Source organism: Scatophagus argus, chromosome 9, assembly GCF_020382885.2.
Source record: "Scatophagus argus isolate fScaArg1 chromosome 9, fScaArg1.pri, whole genome shotgun sequence".
NCBI classification, from domain to species: Eukaryota; Metazoa; Chordata; class Actinopteri; family Scatophagidae; genus Scatophagus; species Scatophagus argus.
Window position 1 is genome coordinate 15,237,283 of NC_058501.1, and position 25,707 is coordinate 15,262,989.

At 42.8% G+C, this 25,707-nt stretch overlaps 1 protein-coding gene across 3 annotated transcripts; it reads right to left on the reverse strand.

Moving 5' to 3' along the window:
- Positions 1 to 759: 759 nt before the first annotated feature.
- atp8b2 (ATPase phospholipid transporting 8B2) lies at positions 760 to 24,789 on the reverse strand. 3 transcript variants are annotated; one of them, XR_006844302.1, is made up of 31 exons: positions 24,544 to 24,789; positions 22,151 to 22,218; positions 17,168 to 17,226; positions 16,951 to 17,064; positions 15,960 to 16,058; positions 15,705 to 15,766; positions 15,475 to 15,547; positions 15,009 to 15,079; positions 14,825 to 14,904; positions 14,145 to 14,303; positions 13,973 to 14,061; positions 13,555 to 13,751; positions 12,701 to 12,821; positions 12,200 to 12,287; positions 11,809 to 11,843; positions 11,567 to 11,726; positions 11,266 to 11,454; positions 10,383 to 10,498; positions 10,025 to 10,189; positions 9,534 to 9,645; positions 8,382 to 8,487; positions 7,252 to 7,495; positions 6,856 to 7,039; positions 6,030 to 6,253; positions 5,840 to 5,923; positions 4,870 to 5,115; positions 4,613 to 4,751; positions 3,404 to 3,534; positions 1,860 to 2,468; positions 1,461 to 1,769; positions 760 to 1,048 (listed from the first exon to the last, which is right to left on the reverse strand). XR_006844302.1 is itself a non-coding variant. In XM_046399355.1 (30 exons), exons 2-30 carry the CDS (start codon positions 22,173 to 22,175, stop codon positions 1,680 to 1,682), a joined length of 4,071 nt encoding a protein of 1,356 aa, XP_046255311.1. In that variant the 5' UTR covers positions 22,176 to 22,218; positions 24,544 to 24,789; the 3' UTR covers positions 760 to 1,679. The 3 variants fall into 3 exon arrangements, 2 of the variants coding, with proteins under 2 accessions (XP_046255311.1, XP_046255312.1); XM_046399355.1 differs by having other exon boundaries at positions 760 to 1,769; XM_046399356.1 differs by lacking the exons at positions 22,151 to 22,218; positions 24,544 to 24,789 and adding an exon at positions 20,527 to 22,090 and having other exon boundaries at positions 760 to 1,769.
- Between the last annotated feature and the right edge of the window lie 918 nt (positions 24,790 to 25,707).

A 25,707-nucleotide genomic window follows, 5' to 3' on the forward strand; every position in this document is an offset into this window, starting at 1 on the left:
ACACATACATAATGAAAATACATAAACATATTTTGATTATATATTACAATGTACAGCATGTAAAACTTCTAATAGAGATTTAATTTGTATTATATTGAAAAGTTGTTTTTTTTTTTTTTAAATAAATAAATCATTAAATCAATTTGGTTAAATCATATAGGTTTTTGTTCTGGACGCAGCTAAAAACATTATTTTCAGCCATTAGAAAGTGATGATGCACTGTTTTATACTCGACTAAAGGGTATTTTTGCCACAAAAAGTACCATCTACTGTTTTTTGTTTTCCGACTTAAAACAGAAAAGTTGCCAGTTATTTTTCACACATCTGATTTCACATCCCACCATAGTGGAGTCATTTCCAATTTGACCTTTCGTTGCTTGTTGAACTGACATTTGCATGAACGCAGCATGCTTCTGTCATGTAAAAGAACGATGACATGTTTATTGACCATTACTCAACAGCTCCATATTCCACCCTAAAAGCTGACCCATGCTTAAACAATTCACGACGTGAATTAAACGTACACTAAAGTTCTGTCTAGTACATTCATTTCCAGCTTTGTTCTTGCAGATCATGTAGTCAGTTGAGTTTTAATTCTAAGCACTGCTTTGTTGAAGACCGTAGTACAGGCACACATCCAACAACATGTTTATATCCTTCCACTATTTACTACATTATTATTATCCCACCCACTGGTTCAGGAGCCAGTGTTTGAAACAGCTTAGAGAGCTTAAAAAAGCTGACACTGTTGAGGCATAATTATCCCCAAACACCTTCACTTTATTCATGGATAAATAAAAATGTAAAGGACTTTACTGAAGTGTACAGTATGCATACGGTATGAATCTGTTCACACAAAATGACAACATGTACGACTGAGGGTTTGACAAACTACCTTTAAATGTCCATTTACTGTCTCTCTGTTTCTTTGAACTTTGCCCAGATGTAACCTAAAGTAAACCAGCAGCAGTTTGTCTTTTCATTCAGTTTTTCAGACTGTGACGGCACGATTACATCCGAGGTTATTAGCATGATTTGGACGCGACACCTGGAAAGAGGGGACAAAGCACTGAGAGCTTGCTTCAAGATGCAACTCAATTAAGCTATTATAAAACACATCAATATGATGCAAAAAAATAAAGGGAAACATGAGATGTAGATGTATAACAAGTAAGAGAACAAAGAGACAACAGCTTTGCAAAAGTCTTGCAGTGCTCTATAACTTAAAAGTTTCGTTCTCACTGAGAACTATAGTGAACACAGAGGCTTGAGGATACTGTTTAGCAAAAACACTTTTAAATACTGCCTGCACTTCTATGGCTGAATGTCTTGTTATTCTGTTCATTCACTCAACCCACTGCCGACTTTGACTGATGCTGTGAGACTTGGTTGCAAGTGAGGCTAAACTTTCTGAAATAACAAGTGAAAACAAAACTTTTGGATCATTAGTAGTAAGTTACCTTGAAATGTGTTTCTGCCCCTGCTGCTTTCCTTCAGTTTCATACTCTAAATCTCATGATATTCTGTCAGCTACCAGTTCATGAACACAGTTATGGGAGCACACGAGTTTCAGTTAGGAAAACAGAGAGAAGAACATTTTTATGACGTCTGTGTGCTCTATTTGCATGTAACGCATTCTGTGTCTCCAAAAAGCAATTCCTCCAGTTATCCTCAATGTTTCACTCAGTGTGGCTGGTTTCCTTGGCAACAGAAGGTAAGCCTGGGCTGCTGGATGCACCGGCTCGAGTCTTCCTTCCAAACAGAGCTTCCTGTTGGAGAAGAAGAATGAATTCATTCAGACAGAACAGAAGAGTGACCAGTGTGCATGATTTTTTAGAGGTGTTACAACAGCAGCTCACCTGCACAGTCCCCAGCGTGATCGTCCAGCCTCCAGGTGAGTCTCCCACATGGCTCCTCACTGCGGTGGGGGTGAGGGCACCAGCACCGAGGGCCTGGGCTGAAGCTTCAGATGCATCTGATTCTGAAGCTGGTGCTAAGGCTGGTTTGCTTTGTGTGGATGAGGTGAGAACAGTCTGCGTATTCTGGGCTGGCGCTGCACCCGTTTCTTCCTCGTTAGGTGTATCCTGGGAGCCGCCCAGAACAGAGGAGGAGTTTGAGAGCGGTGGAACTGACCCGGAGACACAACTGGGCGCTGGGCTGCAATCCCCGGAGGCACTGGGGGGAGTGTGAGCGTGAGTATGTTTCTTCCTGCGGAGCGTGTCGATCCAGCTGGAGCTGTGTTTAGAGGCAAAGGTGGCCAAAGCCAGAGACGAGAGCCTCATGTTCTTTCCTGAGGTGATCAGCTCTCCAAATCCTTCCTGGTGAGCAAAGGCGTAGCCTGACCTCCTAGAACCACCGCGAGCGCCCAGACGGCCCTCTGACATACTGCCCACGCCACGCCAGGCGCCTCCCACGCCACGACCTACTGGCTTTCGCTTCTTCTGCCGTACCAGCTGAGTATAACGCACCTGGAGGAGGAACAGCGGAAAGGTGATGCAATGAGCACCTTCAGTTGTGAGTTGTTGTTCAGCTGTTAGCAGGTTGTTTGAAAGAGAAATTCAGGTGGAAATGAACATATTTTTCACTCATTCAACTAGATTCTGTGACCAGAGCAAAAAAATACATTCATGGTAAACAGACCGCACATACTGTATGGCAACCTTTCAACCTACTTAATATTTATCTTATTCACCTATTCCTACATACATGTATATCACTATATCTCATGTTGTATACAAGGGGTATAATGTGTTATTGAGTGAACTATAGACAGGTTGTTGGGGTCTTGTTATCCGCAAACTGAGCTGATTTACCCTGTTTCCATTCTATGTACTAAGTTAAGAGCAAATGAGCTTCTTAAAAGTTGGATTAGTCCTTTATGGTAGCCAAATTATTATTTTTTTCCATTCCACCTGTGTGCTTCGCATTTCATTTTCTGTACTACGCTGTAGTTTTTCTTGCACACGCATATAATTTGCTGATCAAATTTTCTTTGTCTACCCTGATCTTCTATCTCATCGTAACTCAAAACTCTTTGTACTTTACAAAGTATTAAGAATCCCCTAACCCTACAAACAAATCAAAAAAGGAAGTACAGTTGAACGCCCAGCTGGGTTAAGACACAATGACTGAAAAGGCCACACACTGAGCTTATATTCATGTACTAAAAGCAAGTTGCGTCATTTGGGTACACTGTTTAAGTCAATATTTGTGGGGTATTTGCAGTGCCAGTGACGGTGGGTCTGAACTCATCATCATCGCACACTCAACACACACACACACTAAGACTCTGTGTGCGTGCAGTTAATCATTGACCGAGACCAATTTCAGAGTGACCTGGTGGGAAGATGTGACACTGACACATGTTGAAATGAGATGAACAAATCACAGATTTTTTTCTCACCGTGTCTGAGAGCTGAGGTTTGAGGTCCACCTTGAGGAAGCGGAATGCCAAAACTGGAACTATGCATATTGCTGTTGCCAGTGCAATAGTTAACCACACGACTGGTTGCAATAATGTGCTCTGGGCACAGCCTGTACTCACAAACACACATTACACGCACACAAACATGGGCATTTAGAACATTTAGAAATTTCTAGCATTTCACAAAACGCTGTAAACACACAGATATTAGACATCGTAACACAATGACCCCATTAGTGATGTGAAATAATTTCAGCAGGTGACAGTAAACATGACTCTGACACTATTTGGGTCAATCAGTTCCTGACTTAAGTGTATGTGTGCACGCTAGAAGTGTGTACAAATGTGAGTGGGCAGATCAGAGAGCCCAAACCAATGCACCGGTGACCAAATATTATTGTCAGATTTATTTCATATGTATTTGTATAGGGACAGATATGTATCATAAATCAGTGGCACACACCACAACATTTATAGTCTAAGCTAATTCGCAACAGGGCTGATTTCTTCTGGTTTGCTGGTCAACTGGTTGGTCGTTATGCTCCTGTCCGATCAAATTCTCATTGGTCAGACAATCGTTGGTGTTACTTTAATAAAAAGAAAAGGGCTTCTAAATCAATCATCTCCGCTTTCACTGGAGGAGCTACGGTCCCTCTTTGCCTGTCGATCACAGCAGCCTTCAGTGTGGATAGGCTGCTTGTGATGTGTAACCAATCAGATAATGCTGTGGGCAGGACACTGAGTGACACAGAAGCTGTTTTCCTCAAATGAACTCTGGACTCAACGTCTGCGGACAATCATGTCGGGACATTGTCCAGACACAAAACAGGAGATTGCCTGTCCATGTCAGATGAGTTCACAACTTGTGGAAATATAAATATTCTCTTTGGCTTAGGCGAGGGTCGAAGTGCACGCGTGTAGACAAGTATTCCTGTAGTTGTGGGGACACAGTCTCATTGTGGGTCCCCACAACGTAAATCATTAAATATTAGGGTGAAGACTTGCTTTAAGGTTAGGTTGAGGTTAGTATTAGGTTGAGGTATGGTTTAGGGCATTAATATAAGTCTATATAATGTCCCCAAAAGTGATGGAAACATGACTGTGTGCCTGTGTGCTGGTGTGCGCATGCGTACGTGTGTGCATGTGTGCATGTGTGTGATCAACAAATAAAGAGAAGAGGGGACCGACCTGCAAAGTGGAACTGATTGGGAAAGATCCTGAAGAGGGTTTCACTGTGCAGAGCAAACATGATGGTGAAGTAGGAGCCCAGAGAGCCCCACACAAACACGTGGTTGATAACTGTCCAGAAGCCCGTGTCAAGAGCAATCTGCACAATCAAGAAACAGCAGAGGTGCACAGTAAATACACAATCATGGATCAGACAGTAGTTAAATGTAGAGTTTGGGAACTGGACGGAAAGCTAACACCACTCTGCCCTCACTCACCTGTACGCTGACCACAATGACCAGGGCTGTAGCCGTGGTGACCGCGAAGGTCTGGTAGTCAGCGAGGGGCACTCCATTGCTCTGAGTAGCATCGGACAGGACGGCGTAAGGGACAAAAAACAGCACCACTGATGTGTAGATGCCCTGGGCGATGCAGATGAAGAACTCTCTCTTGTTGAAGAGGAGGTTGAGCTGTCCAGGCTCATACAGTTTAGGATACTCCAGACTCCTTTGGTCAGGAACATCCTTCAATGAAACAGGAAGTGAGGGGCTGCATTTAAGAAAATAAAACTACCCTGCTATGATGCTAGTTAGATTAGAAGTTTTTATTAGAGTTTACAGCTCTGCTAGCAGTTGTATGAGGCTGCATTTAAACACAATAGCGCTTTGAGCTAACATGCTAATATACTCACAATGACAAAGCTGAGGTGCTGATGTTTAGCATGTATAGTGTTTACCATGTTAGTTTAGTGTGGTAGCTTGCTTATATTTGTGAATTAGTATTAAACACAACGTGTGGATGAGGTTGATGAAAATGCTGTTCATTTGCAGGTAATTGGTGTTAAACTAAAGTACTGGGCCAATCAGAAAGTTTGGCTGAATGACATGAGATCATCAAAGTTACAAGTTACAATTCATCTCGAAAGTCATCCTGAAAATATCGTCCATTGAATTCACTCAGTAGCTTGAGTCATTTCACTCTAAACCACAAGTGTCTCAAATGTCAACTCACGGTGACAAACGCTAGCCACATGGTGTCATTTATCCTTTAAATTCCTTTAATCCCTTAAATATTTGATATTTGTTGCAGCTGATTCAATCTGGTTCAAAAAAACCTTTTTAATCTACTGTTGTCATGGTTCATGAAGACAGAATCAGTAAGAGAGAATTCAATTCAATTCCATGAAAAGAATACAGCACACACAGTATACATGTGAAATCTGTATATGTTGTTATAACTTGGACAGACCTGGTCAAATATCCCCATGGCCAGCACAGGGAGGGAAGTGTAGACAATGTTGTAGAGAGTGATGAAGTATTGATCATACACGGTCTACAAGAGAAAGGAGATGGACACACAAATACAGACAAAGTGGGAACCATGATTACATTTTCCAAACGTCTGCTTGTTGATGTAAAGGTGTCTGGATGACACACACCTGTGCAGAGAAGCCACAGAAGAAGCCAAACCAGAAGTGCACCATGGTGAAGGCAAAGTTCTTGTAGAAGAAGTAGCAGAGGAAACGGCACATGCGGAGGTAGGACCAGCGGCCGTGCACCAGCAGGAGGCGCTGTAGGAAACGAAACTGCGAGAACGAGTAGTCACTGGCCAGCACAGCCTGTATCCCCTCCTGACCTGAGATACCAACTCCAATATGAGCACCTGGAAGAGCAGAGATAGAAAAGTATTACATAAAGCTCTAAAATGTCTTTATTAATAAATCAGTCTACATTTCTCAACACAGTATTCTCATGTTTGTCTTTGTGATAGGCTAAACTAGCCCGCCTACTGCACAGACAACTCATCTAGCTCTCAGTAAGAATATTCATGATATATTAATTCATATTAGTATATAAAAGAAAATGCTGAACTATTTCTTTAATAATAACAACATTTAGGTTTCCAGATTAATAATAGCGCAGTAATTGGTATTGGTGTCAGTCCTAACAAAACTGTGCTGGTCGATCCCTACTCATCACACTAAAAAACACTAAGAAACCAGCGACAAACCAAACATGATGAGGACATAAAACATACTGCAACACGTTTCCACACCTGTCTTTGTCACGACTAAAACCATGTAGATAAACAACTTCTAACACTACACTTCTGCTGAGAATTTCCATTGCCTAATGGCAGACATTGAAACCCACATGGCTAAGACTTACTTCTCCTTTTTGACTTTCCTCCTCCGTCTCAATAATAATCTATTTAAACTTCCTCCTCTCCATCTTCAACACGCTGACCCTGCCTTCACGACTCACTTTTGATCATGCTAATGTCGTTAGCTCCGTCTCCAATAGCCAGAGTGACGGCTTTCTTGTGTTTCTTGATGAGCTCCACCACCTGGGCCTTTTGGAGTGGGGTGACTCTGCAGCAGATCACCGCTTTGCATGCACATGCTGTCGACACAAACTCCATCTCCATGTCTGCTTCCAGTGCATGAGCCTATCAGAGAACAGGCAAAAGAGTCGAGACGCTTACAGGTAAATGGTAAAGGGGTCCAAAGAAATATACTTTAAGAGGAGGAACAATATGTTTTGTTGATGCAAATGACACATTTCTGGGCCAACTCACTATTTCCTGACAGTTGACAGTTTAATTATTCATGGCCACTGTTGGTTTTATATGTGTGTGAGTGTGGGGCGTGTTATTCATACCAGACTGTGACCGTTGATTACGAGGGCAAATTCTCCAGAGATGTTGTCCATGAGGTTGTTGGAGGGAGGTGGAGGAGGAGGGCACTGCAGATGTTTCCCTCCTCCTCCACCTCCCACATCATCTCCCTCTTGTCCTTCTCTGAACCCATTACCCATGAAACATGCCTCTCCCCATCCCTCCATCCCATCCTCCTTCCCTCCATCTCTTGTTCGTGACAGCTCGATCATCCTCTCCCTCGCTCTCCTGGAGAGGGGACAAACAAACTTGATGTCAACAGGGCTCGCCTACGCCACAAAAACAGGAGCAAAACACAGCGTGACTATATAGAGAAGAAAATGGGTGAGATGAGAGAGGAACTGCAGTGAAAGAAAACAGGCACAGCTGTGAAAACAAGTCTTAGAAAAGATAAAAATTGGAAGGTTGGGAAATTGAACAAGAGCAGGCTAATGTCAGGGGTATCAAGTGACTCTGAGTTGTACCCAGACCCCTGATCTACTTGTTTATCACCAGAGTCAGTGCAGTGCTCTGTATGTTCATTTGTACCTCATTTGAAAAACATATATAGGATTTGCTATTGCTTTTTGCAATTCACAAAAGTTACAACAACAGCGGTATCCGTGTATGACAGAAAATATAGTGTGTCCTCGCACACCACGCTGTATAGAGGAATTCACAACAGACTGTGACCCAGTACCCATTTAGATAAATGACTGAATTAACTTAGTAAAAGAAAAATGTGTTTTTATGAAGAGAAACAAAGAAACCTGTATTTGTGTCCTGTAAAACTTCACTTGTTGCAGTGAAAATCCAAATAAGTCAGAATGGTATAGACTTACACATTTTTTTTATGAATTAATGAACTGACTATACAATTTCCATATTTTAGCTGAGGCACTGCATTTGTAGTGCTAGTTTAACTCTGGTGGATAAATGTTAATGTACGTTAAGCACTAAACATTGTTCAGGGAATCTTGTAAAGTGGCTGAAACACTGTGCTACCACACCTGGTCGCTCCAGTCATGCATACACTTCTTAGTTTCTCTCTAACCAACACCTGCCTTTTGTCATTTTTGATCAGTGTGTTTCCCACAGTGTAGACAAACACCAGACAGTTAAGATGAAGACTGACCTGAGCTCCTGTCGCACGCTCTGCACAGTGTGTCCACTGATGATGAACACCTCTGTCATATCGTCTGTCAGCATCTTGCAGGAGTAACCTATGTTGACAGCCGTCTCTGTGTGAAACATTGCAGTTAAACATTTCAGCTGAGCATACAGTAGATGCATGATAAAGAGGACAGAGCTCAGATAAATTAAACGTGACCTGAAGATCTTTAATCACGTGAGAAAAGTGATACCTTCTCTTACAAAGCCACTGCCATATGCAGAACTAATTTGCAGCCCAATAAAGGCTAACAAAATAAAATCACTGCCGTCTTGTCATTCTTGCCCAGAATTCCCTTGTACTTGTGGTGTATTTGCAGAAGATCTTTTCATAGTGTCAGAATTTTTTTTCAGTCCATTTATCTTGGCAAAAGAACATCTTAGGCTGCCTGCATGCTTTTTGTCTTTCCTACTGATGACTGGCTCCTGGCCAGTGTGACCAGTAATAGTGATTAATCAAGTGAACACATAACGATCAGCCACAACCACCTGCTTAATGTTCTGCAGGTCCTCTTTGTGTAGCCACAACAGCTCTGACCTGTCAGGGGAAGATGGGGGTATTTTGCATGTTGAACGTTGAATGTCCTGTGCATTGAGGGCGGGGCCTCCCACCTAGAGGGGTACTGGGTCACAGTGTCAGGGGGTGTATTTTGTCTGCAATGTTTAGGTGGGTGGTGTGTGTCAAAGAACATTCATATGATCGCCAGAACCCAAAGGTTTCCCTGCAGAACATTGCATTTTAAAGATATGATTAATGTTATTCACTTCCCCTGTCACTGGTTTTAATGCTGTGGCTGATCTGTGTATAATCTTTTGTCCCAGGAACACAATCTCAATATTGCTGTTCTGCTTTTAAATGGGTGCTGGTTGGACTGAAGGAGAATCTCATTGTCCCATGAATTGCTTTGTAAAAAGAAAGGTGCAAATTTGCCTAGTTTTGCCCATTTTGGTTGAATTTCAGGTGTGTTTGCATTAGATCTGTTGCAAACACGTGTGTCATTTACACACATTGTATGTATCAGAATCAGAGAATGTTCTGTTCATTTGTTTGATTATTTGCAAATTATGGTCCTTTTTTAACCAACTGCATGCAGAGTAAGTTCTGAAAGTGTCTCACCCTGCTTGTCTCCAGTGAGAACCCAGATCTTAATGTTAGCCAGAGAGAGCACTGCGATGGTCTCTGGGACGCCTTCCTGCAGCTTGTCCTCTATGGCTGTGGCACCCAGGAGCTAGACACACAGACAGGCAGGCAGGCAGGCAGGCACAGACAAACACAAACACAATTTCCTGTTCATCATACTAAGCATGAAATTTAAGAAGGGAATAAAAGCAATTTCTATGTTATGACTTGGAATGGTTTCCCACCAACCCCACTCATAAAATTAAGCATCAGTTTGACCACATCCTGCACTGAGCAGATCTGACAAGAATCTAAAAGAACATCTGAAAGGAACATCCCATCACCAGTGAGAATCTGGATGGTTTTTCCAACCGAGCTTAAGTTCCCTTTTCTCATAGTGCTAATTTTACTCTGTTTGCGGAAGAAACGCTGCATAAATGTGCAAGGAGTAAAAGTGACACGCAGACAGACAACTGCATGTCACGAACCATCATGTCTTGTTCGATCTCTTCATAAGCGGCTGCCAGTCGGTCCTCCCTACAGCTGGTGGCCTTGTCAGCGCAGTGGTGGCTCTCTGACCACACCTCCCACTCGTCCTCTGACAGGTCCCTGTAGGCCAGCGCCAGCGTCCGCAAGCCGTCTGCTGCATACTCCTACAGCCAAATATACACAGACATATCCACACATTCTGACACGAGGATACACATGACCTGATCAGCAAAAAAACAGACACTATGTAAAAGACAAAATGTTATAAAGTTTGGAGACAGTAGATGGCAGTAGAGCTCCATCCATCAAGCATTACAGTGCCTGTGCGTGTGTGTGTGTGTGTGTGTGTTTACTCACATTGAGGTGGTCTGAGGTGATAGTCATCAGTTCCTGGTTGCAGGGGTGGAGTCTCTCCAGTAGCACCGTGTCAGCTCCTTTACAGTACAGACGGATCCTGCCCTCTGGGTTACGTACTGAAAAAGAATTATAGAGTGTAATGAAGTCAAAATACTCCATACAGCTTGTCCATCACCGTCAAATAACCAGCTTCAACAAATTTCATTCCTATGTACAGTGAGTGGGCCACACAGGCTGGCTGTCTGAATAACATTTGGCACTGGCGTTTGAATTCACGCCAAGTGGCCCTCGTGGTCGCGCTGCTCTGTTGCTAAGGCAAGAGTGATATAAGACCTGCCATATCTGGGCAGTTTCTCATAACCTTATATAAAGCTCAATCACAGGAACACACAGTGAAAATGTAAACTATGACTAACAGCCCATCTCCTGTCAGTCTGTAGGGGTGCAGATGATGATTTCATTATGATTTAAGTACATATTTGTGATTTAAACATAAAAAAGCTCACTTTTTCAGATAAGTGCACTGCAATGGATAGAAAACAGCTCTTGATGTGTTAATCCAAAGTATAAAATAAGAGTGTAAATAGTCCCACATTTCAGATGGGGTTAAACTGATTTTCAGTTTTGACTCGTCACTGTAGCCTTTAGTTAGTAATGCTGCCTTATGACAAGTGAAAAAAACAAAGGGTAAAATTGGAGAATAATAGAGACATTTAAAGTCCTTCTGAATTTGTGAAAAACAGCTAAACTACAAAGTCCTTACATTGCAAATCCAGACTGTTGTGTTTTTCACCTTTTTTTGACACATTTTCTTTATTTAAAATAAACACCCATTTGTTTCTTTTTTTTTTGTAGATTGTGACCTGAAAATAATGATACACACCTATAACAGACATCCTTTTGCGTATGTTGTTAAAGTCCAGTATGGCGAGCAGAGTGTAGGTGACAAGCCGTCCCATCTCTGTTGTGGTTATCGTCCCAGGGGTTCGGGAGCGGAACACGAAGCCAAAGTTTCGAGCAGCAGTCACTAGAGCGCCTTCATCTGGAGACTGAGCCTTATAAACCAGCTCTCCTGGCGAGATGGGTGAAAATGATAACAAATAATGGGCCATAAATAACAGACAGATGGTGTGTTGGTGTCAACGTTCACTGACATTCAGACCCTCTCCCCTCCTCTTACTCACCCTCGCTCTTCTCCTCACTCATGACGGTGTGACAGAGGGAGAGCAGGCGGAAAAACTCGTGAGTGTGTAAGTCTCCCACTTTCACTGATTCCAGCAGGGTGTCATCATAGAAACAGAAGTCCGGGTCCGCCAGGGGGTTGAAAGGAGTGAAGTCTAATCTCTGTAGATAAAAGTATGATAACAAACTACATTAATAAGAGGACACACGTACTTATAATGAATGTGTTACGATTGCTACTTACCTTTGGTTTTGGTGCCAGCGGGTCTGTTACTTCACCTGACAGTAACACAAGAAGATGCATGAGACTTTGTTGTGCATGTTTTGTACGTGCGTGTATGCATAGTATGTATGTTTGCATGCATGTATTAAAGACTAAATCAAAGAGTTGTGTTGTGATTGGGCTCTATACAAATAAACAGACTTGAACTGAAGAGTGATTCAGGACAAGGTTACACTTGTTGTCAGTTAGGTGTACATGAACAACCTAATGTTAATTCTTTTTCTGCTTTTATGATGCCTGTAATGTTCGGTTTTCACTGACAATGTAATACATGTATTCATTCATTCATTTTGTTTTAGCCATGAGTTTACACGTACACTATCTTACTCACTATACGTGTGTGTACACTTACCATAAGTCTGTCCATTGATGGAGCACTTATTAAAACTCATGATGTTCTGAGTGAGAGTTCCAGTCTTGTCACTGAAGATGTATTCAACCTAAACAGAACAATTTTAAAGTTAACATACTGTTCACTTGGGAAGTTTTCACTTCTTTATGCTGAACAAATTATATCCCAAGCGAGTCACATATTCTTCTTCTATAGCCACCTCGTCTCTGAAATTAGACTTCTTTCAGTCTGCAGGTGCATTTCAGTTCTGCAGTAAGAAACAAGTGGCCCCATTACTGCAGAATATGTTGAATGTCATCAGTATTAGAAATGCATTTTTAATATAACTTAAAATTAAATTATCTGAGCATCAGAAACACCAGAAAAGCAAAAGAAACTGGGACAGATGCAAAGCAGATGGATGGACAGAATAAACAATCAGTAAACATGAATATCTCTCTCTCACACACACACACACACACACACACAGACTGTATTTGCTGTCTAAGCATGGATGCCCACCTGGCCCAGCTCCTCGTTCAGGGTGGTGGTCCTGGCCTCAGCTGCTGTGTTACACTGCGAGCAGAACATGTGCTGGTCCCAGTTAATGAAGTAGCTGTGACCCAGCCTGATCACCTCCACACTGATACACAGACAGGGAAGAGACGGACACAATAATATTAACAGCAGAGAACAATTCATCTAAGCTTGTGCCAGTTTAGGTACTGCAAGCGCTTTACGTTGGCCTGCGGTGGCACACAGGACTTTAAGTTCCACTGGGGGGAAGCTGCTTTGTGTTCACCTTAAATATCAGTCTAAGATGTGTGAGTTTGTGACAACGGTCACCGGAAATTTGTTGCAGAAAAAAAAAACTATTACAACATAAATGACTATTTAATGTGCAGTATTTTTATTTCTGTTTCATATTTATATATTTCTAAATCTTAAAACATCTTTCTGTTTTATGCATTTTGTATCCAGATCGTATCTGGGTTGAACAATGTATAAAATGCACTTTTCTTTTTTCTTAAGTGACAAATTTGTAACTCATTGTCAGGATTTGTGCCTGTCTGATCACTTTGATTTGTATCAATCAAATGATTCATATTCAGCCCTGCACTTCCACTCCTCCATACGAGTTTGCATTTTTGAATATGTTTGGGTTTTCATTAAGTTTACAACTAAAGATCAAGATTAGATGTATAGTTGCTGCATGTGGAGTAAAGATGCATAATTTGTTCACAAAACACCAGGTGTATATGGAATCATAATAACATGGACAACTAGTGTCAAACAACTTTCTGCTAAGATATCAGTATTATTGACTTCTATACACACATTTTTAGTAAGTCTATTAATGTGGGACTCCTCCTCACCTGACATACAGAGAGATAGGCACCACAGTGTTGAGAATGATGACGTAGGACCAGAAGGAGAGGAAGGCAGAGAACAGGAAGTTGTCTACAGGAGGGTCCCAGGGCAGATAGCTCTGAAACAAGGAGCCCACCTCTCTCTCCCACACTGCGTTACCCACAGCCAGGATCACACCCATACACACCAGGAAGCCGAAGATCTGACAGAAACACCCAGATGGAGAAACATCACAGCCACCGTAAGCAAGAATCAAGTGTCTAAATGTACAATCCGATATCATCCATTTAGATCTCGGGTCAGCTGAGCCAAAATTAGAATAGATCGCGCTGTTAGAGGAGATCCATGCAATGATCCACTGAGATAAAGTCCTTAAATAGTTGCTGAATGAGTCATGAAAGTGAGAGGTTTGAGGTGTCCTACCCAGAGGACTAGAGTGTTCATCAGACGATCGATGCTCGTACGCTTAAACTTGGTGCGACCGCTGTTCTGCATTAGTTTGGTATCAGGTCCTGGGTCAAAAACAGTCACAGTTAGAACTGTTACAGGCATCACATACATGCTTTCACACACAAATACACACACACACATATACCTGCGAAGATCACCAGGCCGTAGCAGGCCTCCGTGTTGCGGAGGACACATCCTCGTAGCAGCATGTTCTGGTTGGTCAGAGTGTACTTCTTATCTCGCCAATACAGAGTCCCACAGAAACGATCCAGTTTGTTGTTGGGGGGCTCACACACCACCTCACCTTCGCACACGCACACACAAATCTAAATCAGATGCTATATCAGAGATTTACACCAAAATCCAATTGAAGCATTAGGTTTATTTTTCTAGCTGTATGACGTGACATCATGCCTTGCCTCACACATGAACACACAACAAAAGTCAAGCACCTTTAGTAAGGTGATATGAGGTAAAGTGTGGGTTGATGTGCTGCAGTAATGCATTTTCCTGAGCAGGTGAGGAGCGTGTGTGTGTGTGTGTGTGTGTGGGCTGTGCTGTGCTGACATAGCATCGTTGTGTGTACAAGTGGGCGGGTGTTGATAGGCTGTCGTTCAGTGCTGGCAAGGGAGGGAAGAAAGTCTGTGTGTGTGTGTGTGTGTGTGTGTGTGTGTTATTTTGTTCATGTGGAGGGGTGTGAAGGTGGATAATGTTTCAGTTTAATGCTCAGGCGCAGACTGAAACACAGCTGACCTTTATTGCAGAGGAAGGAAGATGCACACAATGAGAAACCGAGAGAAGAAGATGAGTTTTCTTAAATCTCACCATTGAATGAAGCCAAGTTGTTTGGATCTCCAAGTTCAGATGTCACTGAGACAGACTGACGCACCTTCATATTGGTCTCCCTGCAAGATAATACAACACACAGCAATTTAGACATAGTGTGCTGTTGCTTCTGCAGATTTTGAGATACTGCAAGTTGATGGTAAGGTGTCGTGTATTTTCTGACCCGTCCAGCTCGGCTGTCTCGATGTAACAGAGCCCGTGAGGTTCACTGCTGGATAACAGAAGCAGGTCAGCCTGAAAGCAGATACAGTAGCTGATGTTAGCATCCACTGCATAGCACTGACAGCAGAGGAAGAGAAGAAGATAAGGTCCAGATGACAGTTATGATATACATCTGGAAACAATTTCGTAATTACCAACAGTAGCTAGCGTCCCCTAAGAAGGCACATACTGTTGTGAAATCCATTTAACATGATAGTTTTGTTCCACTGTGCACAGTATAAATAGCCATCATGTTCACGTGCCTATTTAAAATGACTAGAGATTTGCAGTAAACAATGAGAAGTCCACGGCTAGGTTGGTAGATAAATAAATAAACAAAAGACTTGATTAAAACGGGTCCTGCAAGACTACTGATGACTGTATCTGTTTGTGGTGATGTATATTCACTGTACAGGACACACGCTTACTGCCACAAACTGGTTGTTTTCCAGTTTAATGATATCACCCACTCGAACATTCATCCACTTTTCATTCTGGAGCCTGAAACAAGGAAACAGAGAGAAAAAGAAACTGTTTTAACTGATTTAAGCAAGTTGCAAAGCTGATAAAACTTAAATAATTCTTGTTATAATTAGCAGAATTTAGGAAGCAACAGCTGATGAGTGCTTGGTTACAAATGACAAGACGGGAGACTCACGAGCCATGGATGAGGACCTGAGACTGACGGTTGTTCACTTGGTTGTCGCTCTTGTGACGAAACTGCAGCAAGCAAAGATCACTGTGAGCTTTTCGGGAACTGAGTCAAGCTGACCACGTTTAAGAGGCCACTTGTTAGTGTGTCAGCTAAAAATAATCAGAAGTCCTTGAACCGTATTTCACTGTAATATTAAACTGCCACGAGCAAGATTGCATAGCAAGCAGCAAGTATGTGGTGCATGAAAAACGTGCTCACATAGTCGTCTGTGGCATCCTTTACTGCAGTGATGCTCAGCACCAGAGCTAAAGGCACGATGGTGGTGAACCAGGACAAGGAGGAGATCTGAGGTATTAACTGGACAGAGAGAAGGGTGATTCGCAGATTAGTTTGAACAGGGACACACAGGCACCTCTATCTGATCTTGGCCACACAACAGGTCACTGAGCTCCTTATGAGGGTACACGATCCCACCATACTGTGTGTTGGAAGGAAAACAGCAGTGCATTCGCAGTCCACAAACACATCTGTTTGGTGAGCTAATGATGAAACTGATGAAAAATTTCCTCAAAGTATAAGAAACAAGTCCTTGTTAGTTTGACTGCCAAGAAATTTCATGTTTTTTTGACAAACTGTGGCAAAGGTTTAATAAGCACAAAAGTTTAAGTCTATGGAATATAAGAATCTATAATTCTTTGCCTGAGGTTAAAAGATAACAAGACTAACATACTCACAGTGACACTGATAGCAGGTGTGATGAGTGCCAAGTTTGTCATCTCAGTTTAGCATGTTTAGCCAATTATTGCTAAACATGAAGTACAACTGTGGCTGATGGGCACGTAGTTAGCTTTACAAAACCAAAGCACTGGCCCATTGAAATTTTGACCTGCTGGTGGTGCTAGAAGGCAAGTCAGATGCTCAGTGTGATTCATCCTCTGGGGACCATGAATGTTTGTAAGCAATAAACTGGAAAATTAATTTCCCATGGCACGTTCTAATATATCTATGTATATCTTCCCTGTTATAATTATTTCTAACCACCTTTTTATTGAATGTACATATCTCAAACCAATTATCACTTTCCAACACATCTTAGCCCTTTAGAGATGCAAGCCAGTAACTCTTTGACACTCCGGCTGCACCCACACACAAAGACACAAATGCACAGACTCTCTCTCTCTCTCTCTTTCTCCCATTGTTGCCTGCTTCCATCCCTCTCTTCCATCCCTCCTTCACCTCCTCTCCTCACCTGCAGTATGAGCAGGAAAAGGAAGTATGTGTTGGCTACTTCCTGGAACTGCTCAAACAAGTTGACGGGCAGGAAGGTGATGATGTTGTATTTGGATGTCATAATGCAGTTACTCTGGAGGGGGGAAAAGTAAAATTATACATTTGATTAAAAAGTTCTGCAGTCTTTAAAGAGAGAGTCCATATTCTGAAACATGTACAGGAGGAAAACGTCTTACCGCATACTGAAACTTTTCGTTGTACTCTCTGTCATTGGCTCTGACCCTTCTCTCCTCCTCTGCAGACACACAAGACATCAAATGAGCCACAAAAGGATGACATCATCACAAAGATTTATATAAAGCACCCGAATTACCGCATCTCTGTTTGTCAAAGTGCATAAAAGGACCGAGTGTAACTCCTAAAGAACATCAATATCAGTAATAGCCTTGGACAGAGGAAGAAAGTGAAGGAGACAACAGTCCCCAACGTTTGTGCATTTATTTTTAAATCAATGAAGCTAGAGTGTCTGCTGGAGGTTGTTTGAGTAGACACAATCATTGTGTTTCACTGGACATTGGAAGTAATGGTCAGACCAATTACATCTCATCTTTAATTAGCTGCTGCCTCTGTCTCTTAATGACCGGCTGTGCAATCTGGGCCAGATACGCAACATGTAACCACAGATGCACATGTGCACGTCTGCATGAGTCAACAGGAGTGCCGGGACCCATTTACAGGTAGTCACAGATGAAGCATTGGATCCATTACACGTATGTACAGACTTACATCTTCAGAGAATAAAAGTAAATCTGTGACATTTCGTTTTGTGCTCGAGCTGCTGTAGCCCTCCCCTCTTGACCCTGCTCTTTATCCTCTCGTTGTTTTTAGGTTTCTGTTTATGCTGATGCAAAGTAGTTTGGGATTCCCCCTCCTCCACTGGGCCTGTCTCCTCTAATATTGATGAGGCTGCTTTTTAAATGAAATGACTGGCCCGCTCTGCACAGGGCCGCTCTCAGTTCATATGCATGCACACATGCACAGATATTAAATTCAGGGCCAAAGCATATGTTGTGCACAAAGGCACTCTAACACCACAAAGTCCCAAACATACTTTTGACTGATGACTAAGAGGCGCCACAGGAAGGGACATCACACAACAGAGGCCATAACCATTACAATAACATGCACATGCATAAACAAAGACCTGTGGTTTCCTGTGTTTCTGCAGGGCTGTGAAAGCCTGTTTTGCCTTGTACAGCTCACAGCTTACAGTACATCTGTGTCTCTGCTGCATTCAACTTCACCAAACAAACACAGGCTACTTAAAGAGATCTCATTAGAGCTCCCTTTGCGGTCAGGATAAAAGACAGATTTGGTGCAGCAGGTGAGGGCGAGTGAACTACAGACCAGCTGGGATGTCACAGTTGATTCAGTCAAGTCAGAAAATACAAAAACATTTGCCCTCCCCGTCTTTGTTTTTCATTTTAAGTTGTTATCAAATGCTATATAATTTATTTGATATAGATTTATACCTGATATAGTAAATTTTCTGAGGAAAAAAAAGTAGCAAATTTTCAGTTTTTCAGTTAAATTAAGCTTGTCATATGTCTCTATTCAATGTAATTCATCTGTAAAGCTATTTTATTCACTAAATGATAGAATGCATGGATTGTTTTTGGTTCAAATGAAAAGTAAAAAAAAACCCAAAACAAACAAATTTGTTAAAAGTAAAAGAAGTAAAAAAAAAAATTCAACATTGAAGCTGTCCTGGTCAGCGAAGAAATATTCCAGTAAAAATATGACAAAAAGTCATCTCACCATATATTTTGCCCGACCCTAAGTGACAGTAATGACCTTAAATATGTATAATGAACAACAACAAATAAGCCTCTTATAAAAATAAGTTGAAAATGAAATTATGAGATTGCCTTTAAGAATCCAACTGATGTCCCCTCTTATAGATTGGTTATTAGAACAAAATGAGATGTGGCTGATTGTGTATGTGTGTGCACATCTTTCTGTTGAAACTCTTCCAATGCTGTCTCTCCTCCTTCCTTTTCCCTCTGGCACTTCTCCCATCCACCTGAAGGTCGCCATGTTGCTTTCTGGGCCAAGTGCTCACCAGAGAGATCTGTGTGACAGGCAGTGCCAAGGCTGCATTAACCCTCCACAAAGACAGCAGGATGCTTGTGCCAGGTAAGCACTGAGGCTTTCCAGCATCTGATGTCAGGACCGTGCAGCGTCAGTCCCAGCCGCTCCCGTGCGAGCTGACCAGCCCAACCCGAATGCATGAGCATCTTTAGCAAACTGCCCATTAAGTGTTTAATGTCTCTCACAGCTTCAAGGGCATTAGAAGCCCTGACGCAGACTAGATGCCACACAGCAAGTCTGTATAAATCTATAAACTGCATTACTCCATTACTGAGAAACCTTCAGTTGCAGGCTTACTCTCCTGCAAGAATAAGGTTTCCATAAAGAACTGAGACATGACGGGGTTCAGAAATATTGATTCAAACTAAAATACTTAATGTGATGCTATCATACACAGAATGACTAACTGTAGGATTAACACTCTTCCCCTCCATGGACATGTGACATGGACATGTCACGGCTCAGAATCTCCTTACGTCCCCATGTGGCACACGCTCTCACAACACTCACAGTGTTGTGTCCTTGCAGGGACTAAAAGTCAGGATCAGACTCTTCGCAGAAGTGATCGTCTCTCACTAGGACTGATGCAATTAGACGAAAATGGGATCGTGGAATTGTCTGCAGTCGTGCACACACACACACACACACACGCACACGCTCGGGGTAATGTAATTTGTCGGAATACTACGCGAGTGACAAAGCGACAGACGGATGGGCTGGAGGTCAAATGAAGGTGCACATGCCGTGTGATCTGCGATAGTTAAGCTAAGGAGTAAGGCTACAGATGAGGCAGTGCAGTTACAGTCGAGGCTGGCGCCTGGAAGATTGATCAGTGTCTCGGGAAGCAGAGACAAGGACATCATCCTACTTATTTAAACAAAATTCTGATTCTGAAAACAAAACTCAGTTCACCCACTCACATAAAGGAAGACTCATAATCAGCACTTGACATCAGGAACACAGCTAAAACTGAGCGATGACTGTGAGTCGAGTCATCTCAGACATGTCATCTCCTAATACTGGAAGCAAAAACAAAACGAAACAAAGAAAAGGTGACACTGAACCAGAACACTTGTTGGCAGTGAAAAGGTGCAGACCTGACAGTATGCAGTCAAGTGTTAAAATTAACCTTGTTAATAAATCAGTTGATGTCAGGCGCTGATGCCAAATAAACAAAACAGGAAAGCTCAGTGATTACAGGACCAGGAGACCATGGTGGTAAAAACCAGTCAGGTGTGTAACATGGACACAACGTGTTCACACATAAACAAACGCACAGCTGATTATTGAGGAGACAGAGATGAAGAAGCGGGAATGACACTTGGACTCAGCTGGGATGAGGATGACAAAGGATGTTTATTTGAAAAACAATGAGATGCCGTTTGTACAATGAACAGCTTGGTGATGATGTTGTACAATTAACCCCAGTCACACAAACTCGTACCTGTCCGCTTCTTTTTCGATTTCGCTCCATTCACTCCTTTCTGGGTTTTTCTTTGCAGAGGGAGAACGACTGGAAACCATTTTTCCGGGAAATCTTTAAGTACTGTCATCCTGTCTTTCCTAACAGTCACCGTCTAAATTATGGCAAGATGTGCGCTGTTTTCAGTGACAGATGACCGCCGCATCTCCGCAAGGTCGCGAGGATGAAGGTCCGCTCTCAACTTCGCTGAAGTTGGATTAACAGCACCGTCCCGTCCCTGCTTCTGTGCTGCTGCCTCTCTCACCTCCCCAAACACACACACACACACACTCACCCACCCTTTGTCCGCCCCTTGCTCTATTTTCTCCCCCTCCTGCCGCAGAAACTGATATCATTTTCTCTAGTAAGGTCAGTCGGCAGCTACACGGTTAATCTCTTGCTAGACACGAGTCCATTCTGCTTAAGATTTATATTTATCATAAACATATAGATTAAAGGGAACTGTATCCTCATGTTTGTAGTTTTTTGTCGGACAAACGCACATCGGTTTGCGGGACTGCAGCCCCGTCAATCAACTTCGACGGTCGTCAAGTCTGCGGCTCATCCACAACGTAAACACTGAGGGCATTACGTAACCATGCAGGCTCTGTTTGGCGTTACCGTGGCAACCGCCTCTGCAAGGATCCCACAGCTGAGCGAGCGGTTACGTGGATAAACTGCGGCTCGTGCAGCACTTCGGTCTCCTGCGCGTTTAAACCGGAGAAGGTGCACCGCAGTGGGCAGGGCCAGGCGGATGCCTGGGCACGTGCTGAGCGGCAAGCCTCGTGCCGATACATTAAAAATTGCTACTACCCACGGTTACACACACACAAACGCGCGTGCGCACACACACACGTACACTCGCTCCATTAAACACAAATGTACTGCAGGTAACGATTTCAGCTTGTATTTCCTCCACAGGTAGACATATAGATGAAAATACCATGTTACTAATTTCCCCAGAAAAAAATCACTTTCTCTTTCCAGTGAATGTCGAGACATACAGCTAAGAGTCAGAGCTGTAATTTGGTATATCAGGTAAGTACAGCCCAGTTAGAGTAATGAAACTGACTGCACTGAAGAGGATTCTTTTACAAAACTGCATCCAAAAATCACTCCATGTGTCTGACCCCAGCAGTGTTGAGCTCGAAAGTCTTCATGGTGACAGCACAGCATTTAAAATACCGACTTTACAATTAAACTAATGCACTGAAATGCATCCTTGAAGATCTATGCAGCTCCAATCCTGTGTATGTTAAGAACCGTCACCGCCTCACCATGGTCCCCTTTGCACTTACCAGTAACATGCATCGTATATGTGGGCAGAATATGGATTTTACAAGATTACGAGATTACACTCCAGTTACTTAAATATATTTCCCTAATGTTTACATTTTTAATGAAATATGGGAGGCATGTGAGGCTTCTGAAACACAAGGCGGCAGGTTATGTTTATCTGTTTAGCTTCTATCTGACAAAGAACAATCCATAACACGACGTAAAAGTCAAGACTGAAGGCCTGTGTGAGCTCTGCCACCACCAGGGGAGAAACTCTACCATTACCGTGATTCCCAAATGATTAGTGTGTTTAGAGTCAGGCACTGACCTGGAGGAGGCCTCTTTCTGAACATCTCCACTCTGCCAGCGTCCTTCTGCTATGGCCCATGGGATTGTCTGCCGATGGAAGATGAAGAAGAGGAGGTGAAGAACATTGAAGACAAGTGGCCTTAACTGTGAAGAGAGGCGCTGAGGAGTGAGGAAACTAGGAGGGCACAGAGGAAATGCTCACGAAGAGGGGGTGAAGTGAGAACCTTTTCCGTCAGATACAAAGCGTGACAGAGACAGTGCTCCAAACTGTGAGCCTGCACTCAAGTGACGCGCTTCTTCATTTCTTACTTTGAGGGTTGAAAAACAGTTATTTGCCCCACAGAGAGAACGTGTTAATCAATCATGCATTAAAACCACTGCACAACAGGACACACATACACACGCCAGACCATCTCTGGTCTATTAGAGTCATAATTAGGAAATGACATTCAGCAGAGAGCTGCATTTGTCTCTGTAGCACACACTGTCTGGGGACTGGTGGCTTGGACCAGATCCACTGTCAGTCTCTCCCTCCCTCCAAAGTGAAAGAGAACGAGTAATGGAGCGGCACTTATCCTCTCCGCTCCTCGTCTCACTTTCCCCTCTTCACTCGTCTCCTTTTTGTCCATTTATGCCGACCCCTTAACGTTACGCACCTCACTGCTTTAAGCGGCCGTATTTTACCTCAGCTAAATAACGGCGCAGAAGAGGCAGCGAGATGAGCGGTGAGATGTCTCGGGCTCGTAGTGCACACTGGGAGGCGCAATCAGTATGGCAGACAGTGGGCTCGAACAGCAAGCCTTAAATCAATACTTCTGAGAACGAGCCATGTGAGTTAGGCTGATCGGCTTTCAGCTACAGTTTCCAGCATCATCTCTCCCCCTGCCATACACTCTTCCCTTTTACTGCACTCTCCACACTCACTTCCTACTCTGTATACTGCCTCTTTATCAATCTAATAGGGCTGGTGAAATAAGAGTTGTTTGTCATGTTCTCTCGCCTCTCTCCTCTCCTCAGTCTTTCACTTGTCACCTCCCTTCCTCTCCCTCGCACTCCATCTGCGGCTGCCGTCTTGTGTGACCCTACAGACCTGCAGCGGCATCATGAAATAAAGCCGGCAAACACCGGGTCACGCACTGAATATGTGAGCACCTTTCCTGGCTTCTGAGCAGAATTCCATTCATCTCTCACCTCAGTGGAGTCTGGCTGAAGTTTTAGAGGATTTGAGGCAGCACAACTACTTAGAGAAATGTGTGACTTTGAACTACAGACAGCAAACTCTCTGCCTCATGACTTAAACATTACAAAAAAAACCCCAGCATACATGTAATATATATATAATATTCCTGTAGAGTCAGTTAATGAGTCTGCTACATGCACTGGTGACTTCAGTTAATAAAATATCCTCTGATAAGTAGTAACTAGTGAAGGAACAGCCATAAAGTGGTCTTCCATTTTGTTTTATTTCCTTTTTCACTTTGTAATAAAGCGAGTTCAGAGTGACTTTTTTCTCTCTGAAAAACCTAACATGACTTTTTTGATATCAGCATTACACAGACACCAATACTGAAACCAGTATCCGTACCATCAGGAAGCCAACTGACAAACTGAAACAACAGACTGAAGTAACTCCAGCAATGTTACACATGTCCTGCTCTGAGGGCAGCACATGTTTGTCCGAGGACTAATGAAATAACAGGGTTTTTAATCTCCTTGGGTATACTCCTATAAGAGATGCTGGTGCAGTTTCTTTACAGTTATTTTCACAAAGAAGCAGGAGAACAAGAGCAAACCGCACTAACTAACAAAGTTCAGTCACCATGTAACTTGCCCGCTCAGAAGGCAGGTTGTATTTTTCTTCAGGAGGAATTAAAGTTAAGTAAATGGCCGACAAATAAATAACTTCCACTGTCTGCTGTGCTCATGGTGCTCAACTCATTGTCTTTCTTCACCATTTTTCTGTTTTCTTATGATTGTAGGCCAGTCACTTTCATAAGAAAGCACAAGACAACAAACTGAAACAACAGACAAGAATAACAAAGTTAAACCAGAAGGTAATTGGCTTGCTGGAATAGAATTACACACTATAAGCTCTGTAGGACATCCATTAGGGGAACTGCAGCGATGTCTGGAGGAACTACACAGAGACATCACTAACTTTCACTTTGACTTTGGGTAAATGTTATGACTAATACCAGACTACAATAAGCTCCTGCTTCAAAACCCCCCCCCCCAAGCTACTGTATGAGCTGAGCAGTTGTAGTGTAAATCACGACGCCAATCACTTAACCGTGACAACCGAGACTCACATCAGTACTTTCAGCTGACAAAGTAAAGGCTGCAGAGCAACCTGGCCATACATGATGGGGGCGGCCAACCACCGCCACAGCAGCTCAGGAAACACAAACCTACCTTTTCAAGTTGGCCTTAAAAATCCAGTGTTTCTGCTGGAGGCTCGCTCGCTGCTCCTCTCACCGAGGTCATGGTGAGGTTTCGGGTTGAACAGGACGATCTGGCCCGTGATGAGGAAGGAGCTTTGAGGCAGGAACCCGGGATGCGCTGGAGACACCGAGTCGAGGTGAGGGAAGGTTTGGCTCCGGCCAGGGGAGAGCAGAGAGGAGGAGGGAGGAGGAGGAGGAGGAGGAGGGGCTGAAATGCCTTCACCTTCTCCACCTCCTTCTGAACCTCGTACACTCAGGACCTTGAAGGGCTTGCGGATGTGACATTTAGCTCAGCATCAGTGGTGATTTGTTTAAACTGTCTGGAAGCACATCATTTCAACACTTTCTATTGATTTGAATCTATTAGGGCGCGTCTCTGCTTTTAACATTTTATTAATTTATTTATTTTTGTCTGCACATCAAAATAATTCCTGCCTTAACAGCTTGACCACAAACGCACTTTATTCATCAATAACCGTGCGCTTCTTTTTGCTCCTTTTGTGTCATACCGCCCTCTACTGCTACGTCAGCATTTTCCGCTTCAACATCTGTCCAGCTCAAGGTCGCAACATCTGCATTACGGCCAACATAGAGGGGGAGAACTCGTGAACCTACACGGCATCTGCAGATTCAGCAGTTAAAATGTTATAATGATATTTCTTATAGCGTCTGGAAACTTTTGGTAATCTTTCACAAAGGAATAAACATTCACTTTTTAATTGTTCTATAGGTTAAAGCTTTAATGTGAGAATCTAATTATTTTTCATGTTTTAACACATTCACTCATACAACATCACTCACAAATATCTCAAAATACACTGGATCCTTATAACTAAAACTTTATTGTGTTAAATGTGGTTTTAAAATGTTGCAGCGACCATTTTTGGAGTTTTCCTTGTTTGTCTGTAATAATTATTAACCTGATCACAGTCCTTCTGCTCTCCCTCTTGTCCTGTATGCGGTAGGCCTTTCATATCAGGTCATGTTGAGAGGTAGGCCATTGCCACCAACTGGCAGACTGATGACAAACAAGCTGAGTTTGGAATTAAGACCGTGTCCCACATTTCTAGACTGTGTATATCATTAATGATTAACAAAACCATTCCCAAATCAAAGTTTTCTTCTCGTGGAGGAC